General features: G+C 38.0%; 1 protein-coding gene across 2 annotated transcripts in view; it reads right to left on the bottom strand.

The window, feature by feature from the left end:
- Window positions 1-772: 772 nt before the first annotated feature.
- Window positions 773-23854, bottom strand: part of LOC118735314 (tyramine beta-hydroxylase) — a 105525-nt gene continuing 82443 nt past the window's right edge. Inside the window, exons 5-8 of one of the 2 annotated variants that reach the window (XM_036464997.1) lie at window positions 10803-10969; window positions 10532-10714; window positions 8794-8981; window positions 773-1967 (exon numbers count right to left, since the gene is read on the bottom strand). In XM_036464997.1, coding sequence (XP_036320890.1) covers window positions 1667-1967; window positions 8794-8981; window positions 10532-10714; window positions 10803-10969 — 839 coding nt within the window. In that variant the 3' untranslated portion in view covers window positions 773-1666. The remainder of the gene's footprint in view (window positions 1968-8793; window positions 8982-10531; window positions 10715-10802; window positions 10970-23854) is intronic. The other variant, XM_036464998.1, reaches the window with a different exon arrangement.

Genomic DNA, 23854 nt, shown 5'->3' with positions numbered 1-23854 from the left:
ATGCATATTAGAAAAGTCGAAATTATGCATATGCACTCTTCGTTTGAAAACCGAAATAACGCATATGAGAAAAACGATGTAATGCATACATGCAGAGTTTCGGTTCAAAACCGAAGTAATGCATATGACAAAAACCGAATTAATGCATACATGCACAGTTTCGACTCAAAACCGAAATAATGCATATGACATAAACCGAAATAGTGCAAACATGAAAACGAACTTCTTTCTGCGTAGGCGGCCTTCGGCCGCGCTTAGGGATTATAACCCTTACTAAGTAGAACTTCCTTTCTGTGTTGCCGAAAAAGAAGGGCGGAAGTATTTTTGCGCAGAACTTTTTTCTGCGTAGGAGGCTTTCGGCCGCGCTTAGGGATTAAAAGCTTTACTAAGTAGAAGTAAATAATTCATATTAGAAAAAGCGAAATTATCCATATGCACACTTTCGTTAAAAAACCGAAATAATGCATATAACAAAAACCGAAATAATGCATGCATGCACAATTTTGGCTCAAAACCGAAATAATGCATATGTGAAAGACGAAGGTATGCATACATGCGGAGTTTCGGTTGAAAACAGAAATAATGCATGCACGCACAGTTTCGGTTGAAAACCGAAATAATGCATATGAGAAATGCCGAAATTATGCATATGCATACTTTCGTTTTAAAAGTGAAATAATGCATATGAAAAAAAACGAAGTAATGCATACATGCACAGTTTCGGTTAAAAACCGAAATAATGCATATGGCAAAAACCGAAATAAAGCATACATACATGCAGTTTCAGTTGAAACCGAAATAATGTCTACATGCATAGTTTCCATATGCGCAATTTCGGTACCCCGGTTGGGACCAGACACTTATGGGCGTACATCAATATTCAATAAATCGGACAATTATACGTATGTATGTGTAAATATTTTATGTTTGATTTAGGTTCAGCATAAATTCAGCAATTCCGAACACTATTCCTGAATATTTCTTAATACAATGGTCGTTTTTTACCTACAATCCAATTCTTATGAAGACCATGCTTCTGAGGACAGGAGTTTTAATGTGAACTCATTACGTAAAGACATAAATACATCCACAAATATCTACATACATATGTGCGTACTATTTGTTTTGAAAGTTTTCTTATCTATATACCTTTGGATATTTTTCATTCCAAATAACGAAATGCCATTAACATTCACAAAGCGACAATGACTTTCGCTATTTCCCTTACTCTGTGGCAACCCTTGTTTAAACTTAAGGACCTCGAATATTCATATAAAAATATCTTTAAAAAGTTTCCTTAACAGTTTGTGAAGGCATTTTTATATGAAAAATTTCTTTGGCTAAGCTCCAAAAAGACTTTGTGTACTTTTCTGACTGGTTTTGATTAAAATTTTGAAATTACCATATTAATTACGATCTTCAAGTAGTTCGCTTAAATATTTAGTCTAAGAATTTCCGTTATTTCATAAAGCTTTTAGGGCAGATGCACCTCTCATTTTATTTAAAAGACTTCGACGCACTCAATTTTTTCTACACAAAACACTTCCTTTACAAATCGGGATTGAATTACGCAAAGGAGCTTTCTAATGTCGCATATATGTACAGATCTTAAAACTACAAGAAACTTTTGTGCATCCAGATTTTTCCCTTTCTCTGTTGTTCTGTTTTAATATATACATTCCCCAAGTAAGTCGCAAGCGCCTATTTCGAGGGGTTTTAACCACAGTGGGTTATAGTTTGGACAGAATTTGCCATGCATGGGGATCTTAATTTCCACAGGTGTCACTGGTGCTCCCTCCCAATTGTATCCATCAAATCGATAACCGTCCGATTTGTTGCATTGCATACTCAGCGGTTCCTGAGTGTACATCGTATATAATTGATCCACACGCGGTTGAGTCCATTTTATACTGTGATAATTCTTCGAACGTCCACCATTCAATCTTATGTCACGCTGATGCTCTTTTCTGAAATGAAAGGGGCATATTGAAAATCATGTATTGGTGCCTGGGAAATTGTGGTTGGGTAATGGAAAGCAGAAATATAACTACGTCTTTAAAGAATCCTAGTTTGCATAATACTTAAATGGCGTATAATATCTTATTACCTTGCCTCATGCGCAACCTCTTAGAATTATCGTAGAGGGGAGATCACTATACATACCAAATAGTAAAATTTGTGACGGATTCCGGTCGCATTGCAGGATTTTTTTTCGAATTTTTGGTTTTTTGAGTATTGAGTAAAATTAGATAAATTTGGCACGAAAAACAAAAAGAAATTTGTAACAGAGATTTTTTGATGCAGTTTACTTCTATTTGACACGTAGATCATGGATCCAGTCTTTCCCCTAAATTTCATTTGGAAACATTCCGCCATCTTGGATTTTAGTTTTTTTTGTTTTTTTTTGCGATTTGCAGGCTTATATTGCATTTTTCGTATTAAATGGTTTAATACACATTTGTAGAGAATTTAATTTCCCACATTTGTTATATAGAAGGTTAAAAAAACATTTTTTATTGTAAATAATAAGCAAAAACTGCGAAAAAATTTTACATTGTCACGATCTTCGCCATTTTTCGACAATTTCTGTTGGAAATACATATAATATTGAAACTCTAAGGTTGTAGAGAACTTCATTAAAAACAGTGTGGCCTTTTCAAAAATTCAACATGGCGTCTCAAATATGGTGTCTAAACTAATCGTAAATTAGATTTTGCTTTACAACTTTCGTGCCACCGGAGAACCCAACACTAAAAAAGAAAAAGTAACAGCAGGTTCTTATATTTTTGAGGTTGCTGATTACGAACCCAGAGCATGATTGCGAATCCAATTTGGCGGCTAAAAATTTAAAATTGATTCGGTCCGCTTGAAACGCTTTCCTCTGGGGTTTTTGGGCCGCTTATTGCGAATATGAGGTCAGGTTGGAAAAATTCAAAATGGTGGACCCAATATGGCAGACAAAAATTTAAATCGATCCGATTTGTTTGAGACATTTTGGACGGGGGTTTCTAATTACAAATCTGAAATGGGATTTTAAAATTCAAATGGTGGATCCAAATTGGATCTACCATTTATTATGAAAAAAATTTAAATCACTCGTACGTACCTGGCGTATGAGTAACATGTTAGTAAAAATCTGATCTGATTTCAGACTCGTAATCAGAGATCTTGATTGTAAAATTTTAAGCGCATCTAGTTTAACCTTGTAAATTGAAAAAAAAAACCAAAAAACCTACAATCCAAAATGGCGGAATGTTTCCATATGAAATTTAGGGGCAAGACTGGATCCATGGTCTACGTGTCAAATAGAAGTAAACTGCATCATAAAATCACTGTTACATTTTTTTTTCAGAAAAGGTCTGATTTTACTCGGCTAGTATTGAAGTAAATGAGCGACATGTACTTAAATACAGACAGTATCACAAAAAAACGTCAATTTGATCCAAGTGATTTTAAAGACTTGCTATGAGAGTAAAAACATCTAAATCGCTTTTTCCATCGTTGTAAACGCATTAAAAAGCCTACATATATAGTCCTTTCCTGGGAAAGACTATCCTCTCATGTCAGACTAAAAGGTTATCGTCGTTTAAAGTACAAAACCGCGTAACTGACATTTGCTGCCAAAAATTGGATTTGCTCTAGGGATGATAGTGGCAAAAATACATCGATGTTTTTCCTCGCATCGATGCATCGAAACTTACATCGATATTTGTCGATTCATCGGAGGGCGTACCAAAGAACGTAGATAACAAGAAGAGACAACTCGTTATAATTGTGGTGAAAGTGCACAACAGGAGCGTGCCTTATCTTTTCATCCAATCAAAAAACGCACTAGGGAAAAAGGGAAGGCACACTCCTGTTGCGCACTTTCGCTGCAATTATAAAGAGCTGTCCCTTCTTGTTACCTACGTTCTTTGGGCGTACATCGATAAACCGATACGCATAGAGTTTTCCCCCACTATGGAAATAAAACATTAAGAATCTTTTTCGGTATGTAGTTTTATAGCTCATACAATTTTAGTATAACAAAGCGCAAGTCAGCCAAAGAAAAAATATTAAAAATTAAAGCAATTGAAACTTGCACTTTATTATACTAACATTTTATGAGCCACAAATTAATGTATATTAATGCGTTTAAGACTGTCATGTCATTATACAGTTCGTTATTCCATATTCCGTCACCAACGCGAATATGGCAGTTTCTGTTCTAAGCTGGAGAATCGCGATTTTGCAACATACATCGTTGTAATTATAATGGACAGTTATTATTGCACCTTCCAACCTTCCAAGACTTAACTTTATCTAAAGACTCATTTGATCAAACGGCGAGAATTTGGATGAAGCTGAAGTTTGTGCTTAACGTCAACTGTACTTTGGCGAGGATCAAAAACTCATAAATTGGATTGCCGAGTTGGTCTTCGTGCTTGTTATAAGCGGTGTATTTCATATTGTATCGCCTGTAGGTCCCTGTGGGAGACATTGAGATCAGCCTAATTTGTGTGTGCATACGGACAGAAGAGAAGGACAATGAGAATGAGGAGTGTTTCTATGAGCGCCTAGGAGAAACGTATGAGCGCTGCCCCTGTCCCGATGTTAAAATCGTGCTTCTTGACATTAACGCCAGGGTGGGCGAAGAAGGTAAATGTATTTGTTCCAACAGTCAAAAAGTTCAGCCTTCATGACAACACCTCTGACAACGGAGAGAGGCTGATCGTCTTCGCCGCGGCACCCGACAGCAGCAAAATATCCACAAAGCTACTTGGGTGTCCCCTGATCAAAGAATGAAGAACCAAATAGACGGCAGATACGCTTCGAGCGTTCTTGGCGTGCGGTTGTCGTAGAAGGAAATTGCCAAGTTTTTGGTCTCGTTGTTGTTGTTGTTGTTGTAGCGGCACTACTAAGCCCCGCCATTTTCGGGTCTACGTTCAATCATTGTCGTCGAGCTCAACTAACGGGAGGCCCAGGAAACGAGCTGTTTCAATGGGTTCGGACCAGAGGGAGAGGGGTGTTAGTTGAGTCGGATTGAGCTGGCATGTAAAGAGGTGGTTGGTGTCGTGGGGGGACTCTCCACATGCCGGGCACTCATTGGGGATATTGGGGTCGAGTCTGGACAGGTAGCTGTTAAGGCGGCTACAGTATCCAGACCGTAATTGAGCCAGGGTAACGCGGGTCTCTCGTGGCAGTTGAAGCTCCGTCTCTTCCACAGGTGGTGATTGGGCTCGTATTACGGCATTCATAGGTCGAGAGTCGAGGTAGTTGGTAACTGACTCTCTATGAATGTCGTTTATGGCTTGTCTGTATGTCGTCGGGTCCAAAGGTTGGTCTATGTACTGTTGGACTGCGTCCTTGTACACGAATAGGGGCCCCATGACGTGCCTGGGCGGAGGCTCCTCCTGAAGCAACAGTCTGTTAGGGTGTTCACTTCTGTGACACCCCACCAGAAATTGCTTACAGAGCATTTTGTTGTGTTCCATGACGGGGAGCACTTGGGCCTCGCTGTGCAGGTGGTGCTCAGGCGTCATCAGAAGGCACCCAGTCGCTGTCCGGAGTGCGGCGTTCTGACAAGTCTGTAGCTTCGTCCACTGCGTCCAACTAGTCCCCGGCGTCCAAACTGGCGCAGCATAGTTTAGAACCGGCCGGCCAATTGCCTTGTATGTTGCCAGCAACGTTTCTTTGTCTTTGCCCCAAGTGCTGCCGGCGAGCGACTTGAGGACCTTGTTGCGGCTCGGTACTTTGTTGACAATTGCGGTTGTGTGCGTGGAGAAGGAAAGCAGGCTATCGAAGGTGACTCCTAAGATTTTTGGGTTGTTTACAGTCGGTATTGGTGTGCCGTCGACGTGTATACCCAACTCTAGTCTGACCTCCTTCGTCCAGGTGGTGAACAGGGTCGCCGTTGATTTCGTTGGGGAGAGTGTTAGGCTCCTTGCAGTGAAGAAGCGAGAAAGGCTGGAGAGATAGTCGTTCACTTTTGAGCAGAGGTCATCAATTCCATTCCCGGACGCCAAAATCGAGCAATCGTCAGCGTTGAGATCAGGGAAACTCCCTCAGGTGGTTGAGGAAGTTTCGAGATGTAGAAGTTAAATAGTAAGGGGGAGAGAACACCACCTTGTGGAACCCCTTGTTTAATCCTTCTTGGTTTCGAGGTTTGATCTCGGAAGATTACTGACGACTGTCGACCACTCATATAATTCGCCGACCATCGCTTCAGTCCCTGTGGGAGTGAGGAGGCCTCGATGTCTTCTAGTAGCGTGGAATGACAGACGGTGTCAAACGCCTTTGACAAGTCCAGCGCTACTAGGACCGTTCTCTCACAGGGGCGGTTTCGATTTAGGCCACGAGTTATTTGTGTGTTTATGGAGTTAAGTGCTGTTGTTGTGCTGTGCACTTTACGGAATCCGTGCTGGTGCTTAGCTGGGGTCAGGTGGCAAGTGAAGTATGGGAGTAGTAGGGCCTCAAGCGTCTTCGCGACCGGGGAAAGGAGCGTTATCGGGCGATAAGTCTCCTTTGTTGGCGGGCTTCCCCGGTTTCAGCAGTGGGACCACTCTCCCTGATTTCCACACATCAGGAATGATGAGAGTGGCCATGGACAGGTTGAGGACCTCCGTAAGGTAAGCTACTCCCTTAGGCCCTAAATGTTTTAGCATCAGCATGCAGATTCCGTCGGGTCCAATGGCTTTCGCCTTCCCGATGGCCCCCTTCACTTCACAGCTGGTGAAAACAAGTGGTGCACTGTTTTTTGGCAGCTTGTGCAGTCTCCTGGTCACTCGACGTTTGGCCTTGTCTACCGAAGGGTGCAGTGTAAATTGCCTACTAAAGTAGGCTGCGCATTTCTTCGGGCCCGACGAAGCGCGACCTTCGAAAGAGATTTCCACTCTGTCATCACGCTTCGTTGGGTTGGACAGGGACCTCACGGTTGACCAGAGCTTACTAACACCAGATGTGAATTACAGGCCTTCAAGTGCTCCTCCCACTTTTTCCGCTTATGCTGATTTACCAGTTGCCGAATCTCCAAGTTAAGGTCCCTCAGACGGGGGTCCCCGGGGTCGACCTGGCGTAGGTGGTCACGCTCGTTTGCTAGTACAGCTGATTCGGCCGGGAAATTTGGGCGGACTTCCGCGATGCGTCCGGACGGGATGAAGCGAGCCGCTGCGGCAGTGACTACCCTGCGGAACTGGCGTTCGCCAGTGTGTATGTTTGTGGGTGTGGGAAGGGCGGCGAAGCTGCTCTCGGTGACTTCCGCGAAACCGTCCCAATCAGCTTTGTTAAAGTTGGTATAGGTTCGGTGGTCCGCGGGAGCAAAGTCGGTGGGCTTATTGATCGAGATGACTATGGGTAGATGGTCTGATGCTAGTGTTAGCATCGGTCGCCATGAGATGCTATTGATCAAACCAGCGCTAGCAATTGTTAGGTCTGGCGAGCTGCTGCAGCTACCCATAATCCTGGTGGGGGCGTCGTCGTTCATGGTGCAGAATGTCGAATCGTCTATCTGCTCAGCCAAAAGGTTTCCCCTACGATCATTGGCCAGGCTTGAGTGCCATAGATCGTGGTGCGCGTTGAAGTCACCTACTACCATTCGGTTTTCACCTCTGAGTAGCGCACCTATGTCAGGGTGATATCCTGCCGGACAGCAGGTGACATGGGGTACATAAACGTTGAATATTTCGAGCTCGATATCGCCTGACCGGACGTATATGCCCTGACATTCTAGGGTGGTGTCCCTCGGGTCGATGTCTTCTTCGATAAGCCGATACTGCACTGTGTGGTGTAAGATGAACGCTAGTCCGCCACCATTATCTCGCTCGCGATCTTTACGGAGCACATTGTAGGCGGCGCAACCCAATAGAGTTGAGTTGCTGTGCAACTTCGTTTCTTGGACCGCAGCTATCAATATGCCGTGCCGACCCATAATCTTCAATCTTGCTCTGGAGTCCGTTGCAGTTGAGTTGTAGGAGTTTCGTGTGTCTTGGGAGGCTGGTCGCGATACGGGGGGTGAGGGACGAGTGAGGTCTACCTGTGGCCTGTTGCATCTGACGCGCTTGCTGTTGCTGCCTGTTGGTAGGTGGCTGCAATGGGGTATACGTTCCGGTATATTCTGCTCCGGCAAACGGTGCAGGTGGTGTGTGCAACCAGGAGCTGCTGGTTAGCTCGCACGCGCGAGTTAGACAGGCCGGTAGACTGTGGGGGAGGGGGGGGGTTGGGAGGTTTGCTGCTGCCCAGAGGAGCTTCTCGGAGCCATGCAGGCTCTTCGGGTGTTGGGTTCGTTGCGCGAGCGGGTAGCCGTGGAGGCTGATTGTGCCGTTAGGCTTGAGCAGCAGGGAGCCACATAGCTTTTGGTCCACTCCCGGTGAGACCAAAGACCAGAGCAGGTTCTTAGGTGACTCCATCCGTTGCATGAGTTGCACCTAACCGAAGTGGAGTTTGGATGGAGTCGATTCTGGCAAACACAGCAGAAATACGTTTCTGGTCCGGGGTTGGGTTCTACGCCGGCCCAGAGAAGAAGGATGCGGAGCAATCCGGCTGCAAGGAGTTGCTCCATGGACGAACAATGATTGAGGGGTATCGCCGATCTAGGCGGGGTTAGGTCGCCGAAACAACAGCCCTTGGTCGGGTAAAACCCGAGTCATTCCGGTACGTAGAACCGGCTGTCTTGGTCTCGTCGCAACCAACGGTTGTAGAGCCAAATAAGAAGAAGAGTGGAATGAGTCTAATCATCGATGCTACTGAGTCGCAGTTGTCGGGGGAAATACAGAAATTTAACCGGGTATTAAGAAGTACACATACACAATAACTTACTTCTTCATGTAAATAAAGTAATTTTCCAGGGTTTCTTCAGAAACAGAGCTTTTGCAAACCTCCAATTTTGTAGCTGGATAGTAATGAATGTAGTTTACACACATCTCGTCGCTGATTGAAAATCCACCTAGAGTAACGTTTTCTTGGCCAACGGTATTGTAATAGCATGTTGTGACTAAAGCATCACCCTGGAAAAATACCGACAGAAATGTGTTGCCGTGTTAACAATATCTATGGTATGTATATTGTACAATCACTACTTTAACAATCGAGACTAGAATCCCCTATGATTATGGTGGCGAAAATGTAAATAAGGAAAGGACATTTTAGAAAATGTTGGCTACTTTTCATTGTTTAACATTTTTTTTTTTTTTTTTTATATAAATATAGCTTGCAAAACTTTGTAGAACATTTATAAAAATTCGACGAATTTTAACAAATGTTAATCAAAATGTATCCGATTTTTTTGTTTTTTTTTTAATTATGAAATTTTGTAGGCAATTAAATTTTAGTATAATAAAGTGCGAGTTTGAAGTAGCTAGGACATACTGCTGATTTTTGGCAATTTTTTGTACGTGGATTTTCTTCCATACAAATGGTGGACAAGTTTTTTGTTTGGAGAAAATGAGTAACAACTTTTACAAAAAAATTTCCAGAAATCAACGTTAAGTCCTAGTTAATTAAAATTTGCACCGTGCTTGCTCAAAATTTTCCTAAATTTTGTACACAGTTTAAAATTTTGACTTACATATGTATATGTCGTTTGTTAGCTGACAAGCTATACTTAAAAAAAAAAATTAATTAATAATCGGAAGGGAAATAGCCAAGGAATGCTTAAATGTTTCCTCCCTGTTTATATTTGCGCCACGGTATCTAATAAACAGGGAACGGATTTTATGGAAATTGCTTTTTTTCTGCTAAAGAGATAGAGTATATTCGATTAAGGATGTCCACGATTTAGCTTTCCCTGATTCCATATATACACATTTTATGTTGCCTTTTTTAAGATATTTGCCTTTTTAAGATAAATGCCTTTTTTGCCTTTTGTACCTTTAAAAAAGTGATTATAGCATTTAAAATTTTTTTTTTAAGATTAAAAAATATACACATGCCCATGCGGCTTATGGAAGCGCTGGGACCTCTTGCCAAATTGGTGTTGGAAAAATTCAAAGCCGTTTTCTCAGCTAACGTAGGCTTGGAGACAATAAGGGGAGTGGATAAATTGTAAAAGGCGAGAAACGCCCTTATTCCTGATAATATGAACGTTTCAAACGTTTTAAATTAATATTTAGTACATTCAAGGCTTTTCTTCGCGAAAATCGAATGAAAATGCTGCCAGAAAACTTCAAAATGCATCTTGTGGTTTAATGTTACTACAACTATACAGATTAAAGTTTTATGAGTTAGAAACTCGAAAGGATAAAATAGTCAAAGATTCAAATTATTCATATAATGAAACTAGTTCATAGTTTTTCTCCTTTTACTTTTAATATAAACATTTCTAAAATAAATGTATTTATTGATTGTTCTTCGTATTTTCTGTCTTTTTTAGTGCCTTATTTTGCTTTTTTTGCAATACCTAGTGCCTTTTCCTGCATTTTTCGCTATTTTATTTTGCCTTTTCCAGCCTATTTCGTTATTTTATTTAGCCTTTTTTATAAGTTTTTAGGTCCTAAAAATCCGTTCCCTGCTAATAAATAAGAAAAAGTAAAAAATACAAAGTTTTCATTAAACTTACCGGCTGTACATGTGGCTTGTAATGAAGGTTTCGCATTTCTTGAAAGTGGTGGGAATAGTAGTCATCTCTATTGATTTCGCAAAGTTCCTGTTTGCCGCGAAAATGACGTGTCAGAATACGTACACCGCGAAGGTGGGTATGCAATTGTGAACCGAAGATGATAATCCCTCTGGGAGGAAGCGCCTATTAAACATAGACATGTGCATTTATAAAGCGAAAAGGCAATCGACGACAAGTACATATACATATATTTTTTGTTACAAAGGCTCACCACTCCAGTACATTCGGCAATGCAATAACCGCTTAGTGGAAATCCTACTTGTCCCGGAGGTATTGCCATCTTGTCTGTATATTCCAATCCCAATTCCATTACGCCAGCATCGAATCGTCTCAATTTCGGAGCCAGTTTGATCCGCATACCAGAACTATCAATGCGACCTTTTAAAGTAAAACGAAACATACAACATACAAAATTGGTTTTTTTAATTACATTGCAAAATTTTTTAAAATTACCCAATGGGCATTGTGGCGAAAGTGTAAATGAACATAATGCTTATTTACTTCAATACTGTCATAAAACCAAAATCTTGATAAAAACTGCTCTAAAGTTTTGGATTTGGCATATCCTGTAGTATTCATACCCTTAGCAAATCATGTCGACATTTGGCTCAGTTAAAAATTTATAAGTAATTGGATAACGAATCTCTTGCCTTACCTTCGATAACACCGGACAAAAAAAAAATATGGTGTGGGGTTTTAACCATTCCCATCTACCAACATGTACTCCTTTTGACTCGCACACCTCCTAAATTTCAAGTTAATTGCGAAAGATGTGAAAAAGGCAAAAACATCGCAATTTTCGCAATTTACTCGAAATTTTGAGAGTGTAAGGGTCAAACAAATCAAACAAACCTCAAATTCTGATTCAGCAGTGAGTCTGGTTAAATGCATAAATCACTTTTTTTGTGTGCCTGTGCACTCGAAATTCAGCCGTTGCACCGGCACAAAAAAGTGGTCTGTGCAATTAACCAAGCCCCCCTACCGACATGCATTTCGACCCGCTGAATCTGAGTCTGAGGACCGTTTGACTCGCACACTCCAAAATTTCGAGTAGATTGCCAATTTTTCGCAATTTTTTCGGTGTTTTTGTAATTTACCCGAAATTTAGGAGGTGTAGGAGCCAAACGGTATGCCGGTGTAATGAATGGGGTAAGAGGGTGGTCTTCGGCTCGATAACTTGGCTATTCTCCAGCATAATGGAGCCTTCTTTTTCCATGTAGTCTACCTTCGGTTTAATTCGAAATCCAGCCCGCTTTTAAAGAATTTTTTTGTGAAAGGCAGCTTACCTTTCCTTTAGAGCAGAGGTTCCCAAAATCTTTTTTCTCGTAGACCCTTTTTTACTGGTTTTGGTGGACCCCCTGCATATATATTTCTAAATATTTCAAAAGCTCGTAAATAAATGAAATGTGAAGATTAGATCTAACTATGTAAATTGGCATCGCGGGTGAATCCAAAAACTAAACTCGGAGTGGCCAAAATAAAACTAAAATATATTCTTTCTATTATTTTTCATTTATATTTATTAAAATAATGTGATTACACTCCTGCCGGTTTTGAAAAATAGAGCTCATAAATCCATCAAAATACTCTCACCATATCACCATAAACTCATGAAATGCTCGGCTCACTCATGACTTTGTACGTGGAGTATTTGCAAAATAGTTTATTTGTGTTGATGGCATCATTTTTATTTTTATCCCTGCGAGTTTTAAAGAGATGCGAAAAATATTTATCACTCACATTTTTTAAATAACAAGACTTAAAACATCAAAACGGCTAAGCTTTTTACGCCAAACTCTTAATTCAGAAACTGACAACAGAGAAAAGAACGAGTCTAGAAAAATTGATGACAAACATCCAAGCAAGCAAGAAGCACAAAAAGTGTTTCACCGTCTCATCCTCTTCAAGGCAGGATGGGCAAATGCACTTGTTATTTATGCCTGTGACAGTCAGGTGTTTGTGCCACGTGAAGTGTCCAGTCAGCAGTTCCGTTTCTCAGTGAGAGGAAAAAACTAGACAGACCTTCTGAGATTGAAGGCAACATGAGTTTTGCCCATCTGCATCCACTCGATGGCTCCCTGGCATTTCTGAGCGAAGTATTCACCCAGTCTCTGATGGTTGCTTCGATTGCTGAAAGTGTGTGTGGTAAAACTGGTTGCGGACCGAGGAATGCCTGGTCTAAGCTAATTCTGGCCAAATGGTCAGATGTCTTATTTCCAGGTACTCCTGAGTGACCTGACACCAAGAGTAAAGCAAGCTCGTTATGTATGTACCACCATAATTTAGTCTATACTTGCATTGTCGAACTAGTTTTGAAGTAGTTAGAGGGCTGTCCAATGCCCTAAGTGTAGCTTGGTTGTCACTGCAGACACGTAAACTCTTTCCCCTCCACTTATGTTCCACCACGTAGTCCCCAACAGAAAAGTGAAGCTTATACCCATTAACTTAGAAAAAGACCACAGATCATTACCCAGAGTCAGTTTTGGAGCCATCAGTGAAGATTCGATAATGTGTGAGTCCAGTCTCTGTGATGGAATTAAACAACCCTTCAGTCTCAGGGAACTCTTCTTATTTTTATACCCGAGCGCACTTGTGCACAAGGGTATTATAACTTTGTTCACATAACGGTTGTTTGTAACAGGCAAAACGAATCGAGATAGATATAGACAAATGTATACATAAATGATCAGAATGAAAAGAGAAATCGATTAAGCGGTGACTGTCTGTCCGTCCGTCCGTCTGTGCACACGATAACTCGAGTAAAAATTGAGATATCTTAACGAAACTTGGTACGTGAACTTCTTTTGGGCGTAGGACGGATGGTATTGGCGAAATCGGACAATAACCACGCCTACCTCCCATATAAGGGTAATTTCAAGAAATACGAAAACTGCGAAATTTTAGTAACTACTGAAGATAATTCACTCAAAATTGATACTTACAATGAGTTTCAGACGGAAAACATGAATTTTATAAATTTTTGGAAAATAGGCGTAGCCACGCCCACTTATGGTTACATGTGTATATCTTGGTAACCGCTACACCAATTTCTTCCAAACTTGGCACAGTTGTTGGCCTTAGTACAGCATACTAAATGGCTGAAAATTTTAAAAATCGGACAATAACCACGCCTACCTCCCATATAACGGTAATTACGAGAAATACAAAATCTTCGATAAATCAGTAAATATTGAAGCTAATTTATTCAAAATTGATGGTTGCAACAATTCTTTACCAAGAAATACGTTTATGACAAAATTTTGGAAAATGGGCGTAGCACCGCCCACTTGTGATCACATATATGTATCTCGCTAACCGTTCTAGCAATTTGTACCAAGCTCGGCATGGTTATTGTGCTTGCCACATAAAAGCAAACCGTTGAAAATTGTTGAAATCGGACTAAAATTGAGGCCGCTTTTCATATAACGGTAAATTTCAGAAATGCTTGAAATTTCAATATTTCGAAATTTAAGGACGCTAATTTACTTAAAATGTATACACCCCGGCTTATCATGTAGCGGTAGCTTTCGGAAAGGTGGAAAACATATATTTAATACTTGCGCCGGGTATTTAATGTTCGGCTCCGCCCGAACTGAGACTCTCTTACTTGTTTTTTTTTAAGATTTACAGATTTGGTGTCTTCAAACTAAAAAACAAGGCACCAAAAAACGCACCAAGCACCAAACTCAAAACTTTTCGCGTTTTGAATAAAGAAAATCACTAAATTTTGTTCGAAAAGCACCAAGCTGGCAACAGTGCATTGAAAATACACAAGTGCGTGGGCCGAAAATCCGCTTTTTTAGAATTTTGATTAATAGCAAAAATATGGTTCATTATGCTCTAAAAACAATCTGTGTGAAAGATGACGATTTTTGGTCAATATCTTAGGCTCGCCCAAGTCCATCAAAGTTCAATGTGCTCAAAAAAAAAAATTAATAAATACATTCATCAATTAATAAATTTTTTCTACTAAAATTCCAGGTGTCTTCGAAAGAGGTATTCCTACATAATTTGGTGTTTGGACCTTTTTAAGAGAATCGAATTAATTAAGCAAACAATTTTTTAGCACTCGAAACTTTGGTGGACTTGGGCGAGCCTAATATGGTAGACAGACGGAGAAAATTAATTTGAATTAATAAGCATAAATGCAAACTAAAATTTTACCCTTACAGACGGCAGCAATGCGAATAAACCAGCTGCAAGGTCGTGGGTTCGAGTCCCACGGCCAGTATACTTTTTTTATTTCTTTTTCATTCTTTTTTTTATAAGTTCTATATTTTTTTTTACGTTACTTTCAGTTAGTTGTTGTTGAATTTTTAACAAAATTCATCTCTAAAAATTAAAATTAACTAATAGTAAAATAAGAAATGTGATATAAAATAAAGCAAATGAAAATAAAGTAAAGTAAAATTAAATATATAAATGAAATAAAATAAACAAATATAAAATAAATAATAAAAACAAAAAAATTTTCGCAATCGCTCCAACCGAGTATCGAACCCGGCAGCTACAGGCTTGTAGCTCGCAACTCTCACCACTCAGCTACCGCGTACGCGAAACTCGACTGCTTCGTTTGCTTACTTGTACAAAAAACAACAACTGGCCGTTTTTACCAGTGTTGTCATCGAAAATTCCCCGGATCCGAGTTAATTCCCAAAAATTTCGTGCATTTGTTCGGCTGCTTATGCTCATTTTAAAGAGGAAAATGCATGAGTTAAAGCAAATTAAAGCTGGTTATGCAAATAATCGAGCCCGTTTGTCTACCGTATTAGATATTGAGCAAAAATTGTCATCATTCACACAGATTGTTTTTAGAGCATTATGAACTATATTTTCGCTATTACCAATCAAAACTCTAAAAAAAACGGATTTTCGGCTGGCAATTAAGCAACCATGAAGAAGAAGGCGCTTAGGAATAATGGTGGAGGAAAAATTTCCGAAGCCAAGTTTGCTTTAGTATCGGATTTCGATGCGAGTATTTGTTTTTCGATACCTACTCAGTACGTGGTTCAAAAGTATCGATACCAAAATTACTTGGTATCGGACGAAAAGTATCGAGTATGTACTTGTGTAGCGGCGAGCAAGGAGCATCAAGAAAAGCGTCGATTACAAACGTATATGTTTCAATGTGAGAGCGCATGGTGAAGAGCAAAGCGTACATACCAGAGCTGTGAAACTGTGAAACAGGGTACGAAAATAAACTGTACAAAACAATTCCCATTTGCTCATCGATCATCATATCATTTGTGGTTTTGTACAGTTTTGTACATAGTCAGAAATAAATTGTAAGATTCACTGTCATTTTCCCCAACGAGAAACGTTTGCTTTTCGTTTGTGACAATTGTACCATAGGGTACGTTTTATATGTATGCGAACGTTTCAATTACGTGAAGAATACTTTTTTCTGTAAATTTTCATATCCAATTAAATTAAAAAACATTTTTATTTTTTTTATTCATTGCAGCCATTCGTTTTTTATTTAGTTATTGCATATATGTACATACATACATATATTTTTCTCTGCACGATTCATTTCGTTTGTTGTTTCGTCTGTAACTACTGTAGTGTACTATCGCCAAAGTGAACTCAGCCGTTTTGTTTTCGTATTGTACCGAACTGTTGAAGTAATAAACGAAACGAAATAGTAACGTACAATATAGTTTATTTTCGTACACTGCTGTGAAATCATTTTAAATTTTAATCATGAAATATTTACAAGCAGGATTTCATTATTTTTTCTTTGGTCTGGTAGTGTGGCTTATATTTTTTTCAATCTACAATCATTCAAAAAAAAATTGATTTCACACTGTAAGGTGGTAAACACCAGAATGAAAAACTGAGAATGCTGAAATAAACAGAATTCAATACTGAATTAGCTTCCAGATGAATGAACACTTTGCTATGTGTGCATTCTCTAATACAGTTCCAATCAAATTTTATACACTAAGAAAAATATTTAAGTTTAGATGATGGAATAATGAGGTGTATGAACTTTCAAACGATATTGACTTGTGTCGCGTATCAATGCACAGCGGCCACGCGGGCTAAAAGCGCAGTTAGTCACGACGTAGCGTAAACGTAGGTTGGCGTACGTAACAGCATGTCAAATTTACTGTTGATAGAGAGAGAGAGAGAAGCAACGGCAACGTCACCGCCATGCGGTGGTGAGTTTTCGCTAACACGCGAATCCCATAAGGTAGATCGTGTCTGCGTCAACCTACGTCTACGTTACGTCGTTGACTGTTTGAGCTTTAACCCATGTCCTACGAATGAATGGTTGTGCTTGGACTCCTCCACGCATGAAACGCAATTTGATTCACATGAACATATTGTACAAATTTATAGTTTTGGTTGTTTAAAACCTGAGGGCAAAATGTTCCAAGACAATTAGTATCTATAATATTTTCTTTTAAAGATTGGAAAATCTGCAGAACATGAAATAACACTGTGGAACAAATTCAGGTTAGGAAAAGTTAGGTCTATTTTCATAACTAACATTTTAATTATATTTTTTCCACATTTTTATAATTTCTTTTTCAACGTTTCTTCAAAACCAGCACTGAAAAAATTGGTACATAAGAAATGAGAAGTAAATTAATATTAAGCTGGAAAACGCAAGTTTTGTATTATGATTGTTTTCTTTTCAAATGAAATTTATTGAAGAAACTGAGAAGCATATTATAGATCAAACAGACTTAGTTTTGTGGAAAATATGTTCAAAAAGCATGAAAAAAATAAATTTCCTACATTTTGCTTCATAAGCACTACAAAAATTTTCTAAATCAATTGTTTTTTTTAAATTTTAATTGTTGCACAGGTCTCTAGCAATAATTTGGCTTTAACAGATTGAAAAAATTGCTATTAGTCGACGAGTTATAGCCAAAAAACCATTTAAACAATATGCTGAAAATCGGCATTTGACTGCAAAGTTCGAAGGTCGATTAAAAAAATTCGAACTAACATAAACAAACGCCGCGATACGGGTCTTCTAATTTAGCCTCTATTTTCACCCCTCACTCTCAGAATCGACCTAACGTTTGCTAACCAGAATTTGTTCCACAGTGTTATTGGAGTCACGTATGACGAGGGTCTCAAATAGTTACGTAATTCTTACCTAATTAAACGTCAAACCTATAGTTTTTTAATTATTTGAGCATCGATTCTCTTTGACCATTTGACCATTTCTGCTGGAAATCCCTATTAAAGGAGCTTACTCTTTGATTTTAAATACATAGCAAAGAGGGAAGACGTAGGGGGAGAGTTTTACCACAGAAGTTTTTAGCCAAGGATCCAGTGTATATCCTTATGAAAAAGATATTGCCCAACATGTAAACAAAATAACTGTTTTAGAAATTTTTGCTACAAAGAAATTCCCCAAAGAGCCCCATTTAAAATGGTTGAAACGAATATATGTGACATCAAAAGCAAATCACGAAAATTTGGTTTAAAATTACAGTGCACACTTTCTTTTTTTACACTTTGTTTTTTCATGTAGTAGCTTTTTTAAGATTGGCCCAAAAAAATCATAATGAAGAAAGAAACCAATTCAGGTATTTAAAGCACAGAAAAAAAAGAGTATTATTAAAAGGACAATGTTCTCTTTGACGTACGTCAGAGGTCAAGTAGAAGTTGGAACATGTATGACTGCCCATTGATATCTCGGTTATATAGCTTAAGAAATAATATGTTTAGAGACACTTTTATCAAAGTTGATAAATATCACATTTGACCAGTTTTGTTACACAAATATTCCCATGTGCGGCGCCCGGGTAACACGACTACAGGCAAAAAATATTGGCTACAATTTGTCATTTTGTTTGCCAGATATCCGTTTTATCGGTGCACTTGCACAACATTCGCATTCGCAAAAGCTCCGCATGGATTATTGCGAATGCGAAAGCGAATGCGAATGTCCAAATTAATGCGGAAGCTCCGCAATTGCGAATGAAGTAGGAGATCCGACAAAGGCACGACTTTCACCCATCTATTTAATGGATGAAATCTACTTTGTTTGAAATTTAACGTGTTAGGAAATATTTCGCGTGGGTGGTCTGAAAAAATTCTGTCCAGGACATTCTTAATTAAGTATTCAAAAATTATTACTATTTCTTTAATTTTGCACTCATTTATTCAATGAACAAATACATATATACCAATCGAAAGCATAAAGCCTATGGAACTGTTTTCTTAATATTAGCGCATTCTTTATTTATATTTGTTGAAACAGGTCTCTTTCGGTCGTATTCTGCAGTTTTGGGTCTATATAGTACCCAATTAGCCTGTTTTGTCGTAAATTGGTCAAATTTTTTCTCTGAAATTGAGACGGGGAAATGGTGATCGTTATAGGAAGGTGATCACTTCCATGCAGATCGTCAAGAATTTTCCAACCAGCACCTATTGCTATGTCGGGATTTGCGAAAGAAATGTCAATGTTTGTAAAAGTGTTATGTGTTGAAAAGTGTGAGGGAGACCCATCTTTTAAGCCTATGCTATCTCCTTGATTGATAAAATTTGCTAAGATTTTACCTTTTCGATTATTGGATTCGGAACCCCACATGCTATGCCACGCGTTGAAGTCGCCAGTTACAAGAAATGATTGGTTATGGTTATATAGTACGTTTTCAAGATTCGTTTTATTGAAGCTATGACTGGGTGAGATGTATGTAGAGAATATTGTAAATTTTTTTGCGGAATGAAATTCCACTGCTATAACGTCAAAGTGTGTAAGTGTTGTATCCAAGGCACATTAAACAGGTAGTATCAGTAGAGCAAAAACAACATTTGCGTGTATTTTGTTGTTGCTTCTGGTATCGAAAGTGTCAACAACTGTTCTGAATTTTTTCTTCTAAATCAAAGCGTGCCATGTGAAATACAAAAAATTATAAAAAATAAAAAATTGAAATTGGAAAAAATAAAAATTGATGCAACTTTATTTCCTAGTAAATTTGTTTGCTTCTCGAAGCATTGATCCATCATTTGCAAGGCCCAGTAATCAGCGGTCGTGCTGCCGAGTTGGGCGAACGTTCCAAAAGCTGCTATTCAATCGCTTATTTTGTATGGAAAAAGGTTTCACAAGCAAATGGATTTTAACAACTTATAATTTTCGTGAGAAAAAATTAAAAATATTTGACATTTTCGAGACCAAATAATTTGAAAATAAATCAAATCAGCTGCTCTACTGATACTACCTGTTCAATGTACCTTGGTTGTATCCATAAACACTAGAGTACACGCGCGGCCTACTATAGTAGACCACGGCAACATTTTTGTTGATACCTTGACAGTTTTGTATGATAGAGTGGTGCGGTTCCAGGAAAGCCTTCTGCATTAAATTTGTCGACGAGTGGATTGGCGCGAAAATCGCGGGCCTACCATAGTAGTCCGCGCTAAGGGTGGGTAACTCAGCAAATTTATAGGAGTTGACTCAATGACTCCAACTCACTTTAAGGAGTCAGCTCATTCAACTAACTCATTTGACTCTTTGTATGCTACACTCATTCGTATCGTTGACTCGTTTTGAGGCATAGATGCGGTATAGCGGCCGTTGAGATAAAACAAAACTTTAAAGTGGGCGTGGTCAGCTCCTTTCTACTGATTTGAAAGGTGTAATTTTTTTTGTGTGCAAATTAATAGGGCGGTGCTAGGGGGAGGGTAAAGGTGGAATTTGTAATATTTTCAAAAGCTTATATTTCGAAACCTATTGTACCGAATTTCAAAATGTGGATATGGTTGGAAAGGCAATTGATTTGATATGCACATCTTTATATATCTTACATACATACATATTTCGAGAAAAACTAAAAAAAAACGAAATTATAAGAATTTGTGAGATTTGACATAACATAATACAAAATACATGTGTTTGTTGTTGTTGTATTCTTGCCACACCCTTGTATAAATTCGCCTCGTGCAAAAACAAAATGCAAGACCTTGCCATGCTAAACACTGTGGCGAAGCGAGAGAGTTATATGGACAAATATGAGCCACTATGATTCAATTGATTCATGTGAGCCCTACGGCATCAACTGAGTTACTGAGTTACATTTTTTTTGGACAGGGAGTCTGAGTTACCGATTCACTTATAGGAATCAACTCAATAACTCAACTCTGAGTTGAGTTACCCACCTCTAGTCCGCGCGAGTATTGGTGTACTGAATTTATAATTTGGTTACTTTGCATATGCGGTGCTCAGTGTGCTTAGAAACTGCCGCCGATAGCCACTTAAAATATTTTTCGATTTGATGAACATTGCTGCAGTACTTGAAGAAAATGGCTATACGAAGTTTTTTCCTCTCCTGTCAATTTTTAAATTGGGACTTAACAACTTTGCACTCTACGCTAGCGATATTTATTAAATCAGACAAATTTTAAAGAAAAACATTTTTTTAATTGTATTTAAAAAAGCATGTGAGTGAGGAACGTATACATCACAAATAATCATATATATAATACTCCTATATTGGCAGTAAGAGCTAGTACCGTCCGAAAACACTACAGTACAGATATATCAATAAACACGTACGAAAGAAAAGGAACACATACGTTTATAAATAAAACATGTACACGACACATTTACAAAAACGGCACTCAAGTACAAGACTGTCTCGCTTTGATTTCGGAATGCTTACACATTGAGATGTTAGCTTACTATCAATATAGAAGTATTACATATATGCAAATAATAATGTAAATACCAGGTACTTTTGAAAGTGACGATTAATAAAAAAAAACATAAAACAAAAATATACAAAAACAATTTCTCTAAACATGTTTATTCTACTCTATAAGGAAATGGTGAATGGAGAATTTTTTGCCATTTTTTTTTCGCAATTTACTAGAAATTTTTAGGGTGTACGAGTCAAACGGATCTCAGAATCGGATACAGCGGGTCGAAATACATGTTGGTATTTGGGTCTGGTTAAAAGCACACTCCCCTTTTTTGCTGGTGCTGTTATTATTGCACTTAAAATGTTTTCGTAAGAGCAGCAAAGCATTCAAAGCGGAGTCTTCTAAGCTTGACCTGCAGTTTTTACATACAAAACCTACTGATGAAAAACATATTTCGGCATCAACACTTTTAGGCTGAACTGTCAAAAGGTAGACATAATCCATTTGAAGATATCCCCCCCTCTCTCCTCCATTACAAAATATTTGAACTTCTTTTACCAGCACGTCGGTCAAATTATAAGTTTTTCGATTTGAGGAAGTTTGGAGTAGATTGATCTAAAATATTATCTAACTTTTCCTTAAAACTCTCTGTTTCGTTTACATTAGCGACGCTATGAGTAAATTCATTGAAATCTTCTTAAAAAAGGCTCAGACTGCAATTTAAAAGTACTGTTTGAAGCTTTTTGTTAATTGCAGTCAAAACGGCATTTTACAAAAATCATACATCAAAATTCATAAACAAATTCTTACTATCAATTCGATATTTCAAAATTTTCCGGATCCCGGGATTAATGCAAGCAAATCCGGGACGGCAAAAACACCGGGATCCCGGGATTGGCATCCCTAATACACACATACACACATACATGGTGCATGTTTATCTGTACAAATGCACTAATAGCGCGAGTTTTATTATAATGATGTTTACTTATAACTGTTGTTAATTTCTACTATAAATTGTTAAATAACTTTGTACTAAAACATATTTTCTTATATTCAAAGTAAAATTAATTTCAAACTTCTTTTCTGTACATCAAAAATTTTCATTCCAAGAAATATTCTTGTACTTACAACATACTTCTTTTACAAATAAATAAGAGAATCTTTTGGATATTTTTAAGATATTTTAAACTTATTTGGCGCAGTCACCGAACCAACGCATTTATTAAACCAAAGTTTAATTAAAAAACCATTTTTTTTCTAAAAATAAACGACTACAACAATCAAATATTTAATAAAAATAAAGGATTACAACAAGCAAATGTTAAATAAAGAACAAGGTCTACAACAATCAAATATTTAATAAAAATAAAGGACTACAACAAGAAAGACAAAACAAACAACAATTAAATAGTAATTAAAACGACTACAAGCAACAACTACAAGAAGGAAAATCAACAATATATATGTATATATATTTATCATAAAAACGGCACTACAACTTACATTTAAAGACATGGTCAAGGATGCTCAACAAATTAAGGAATTTAGAGGTGATGCTTCTTATGCCTTGACTCCATTTATTCGAGAGGTCGAATCCGTACTGCTTTTAACGAACGATGAGCAGCAACTCAAACGTTATATTTACCACAGGTTAATTTTAAATAAAATACAAGGAACAACTCTTCATACGGTAAGAACAGTAGGGCCAAACCCAACTTGGGAGGCGACAAAAAAAATTTTGATAAATAATTTTGGAGTAAGGGAGTCTTATCATACTCTATATCAGCAAGCATTTTCTACAAAAAATTATGGAATAGCCAATTATTTTAATAAAATGTGCGAAATTTTGTGTAAAATTAATGAAAAGTATGAGTTCGATGAGGCTAAACCGATACAACTTAGTCCAAGTGATGCAGAAAAAATTATTCTTAGAACATTTCTAAATAATATAGATTTAAATTTAGCATCGATAATTATTAATAATAACTTTGAAAATTTAAGGGATGCTTTAAATTTTCTAGAAAGAGAGGGCTTAATAAGAAACAATGAAAACAAGATGATTTGTAATTTTAAAAATAATTCAGTTCCTTTGAATAAAAGAACAAATTATAATTATAATAATTTTAACCATTATCCAAATTCAACATTTAGTGATATTAATGGTTCAAATAAATTTAGTCATGGATATCAAAGACAAAATCTTAGTAATTTTTCCGCAAACGGAAATAGACGAAATTATTCCAATAGAGATAATTCTAATAATTGTAATTATAATTATAATAAATACCAAATAATAATTATAATAATAATAATAATAATAATAATAATAATAATAATAAGGCGACCAGCCGCAAAAAAAAGAAGAGGGTGAGAAAAAAGAAGAGTCTTGCCAAATTAATAATTAAGCCAGCTGAAGGCAAAACCTTTGCAGAGGTGCTGGGAACGATACGCGGTAAGCTCCAACCCGAGAAGACGGAGACTGTAATTCGATCTGTTCGGAAAACCCGCGAAGGCGGCGTGCTCATCGAAATGGAGCGCTGTGGCAACCACTCAGCATTTAAGGAAAATGTGTGCACTGCCATTGGCCAGCTTGGAGACGCCCGTATTCTCACTAGACGTTTACGTCTAGAAGTTCTGGGCATGGACTGCCTA

Source organism: Rhagoletis pomonella, unplaced genomic scaffold (genome assembly GCF_013731165.1).
Source record: "Rhagoletis pomonella isolate Grant_MI unplaced genomic scaffold, Rhpom_1.0 Rhpom_scaffold_00003, whole genome shotgun sequence".
Lineage (NCBI taxonomy): Eukaryota > Metazoa > Arthropoda > Insecta > Diptera > Tephritidae > Rhagoletis > Rhagoletis pomonella.
The sequence above is the reverse complement of the archived record's forward strand: the minus strand, read 5'-3'. Positions and strand labels throughout refer to the sequence as shown.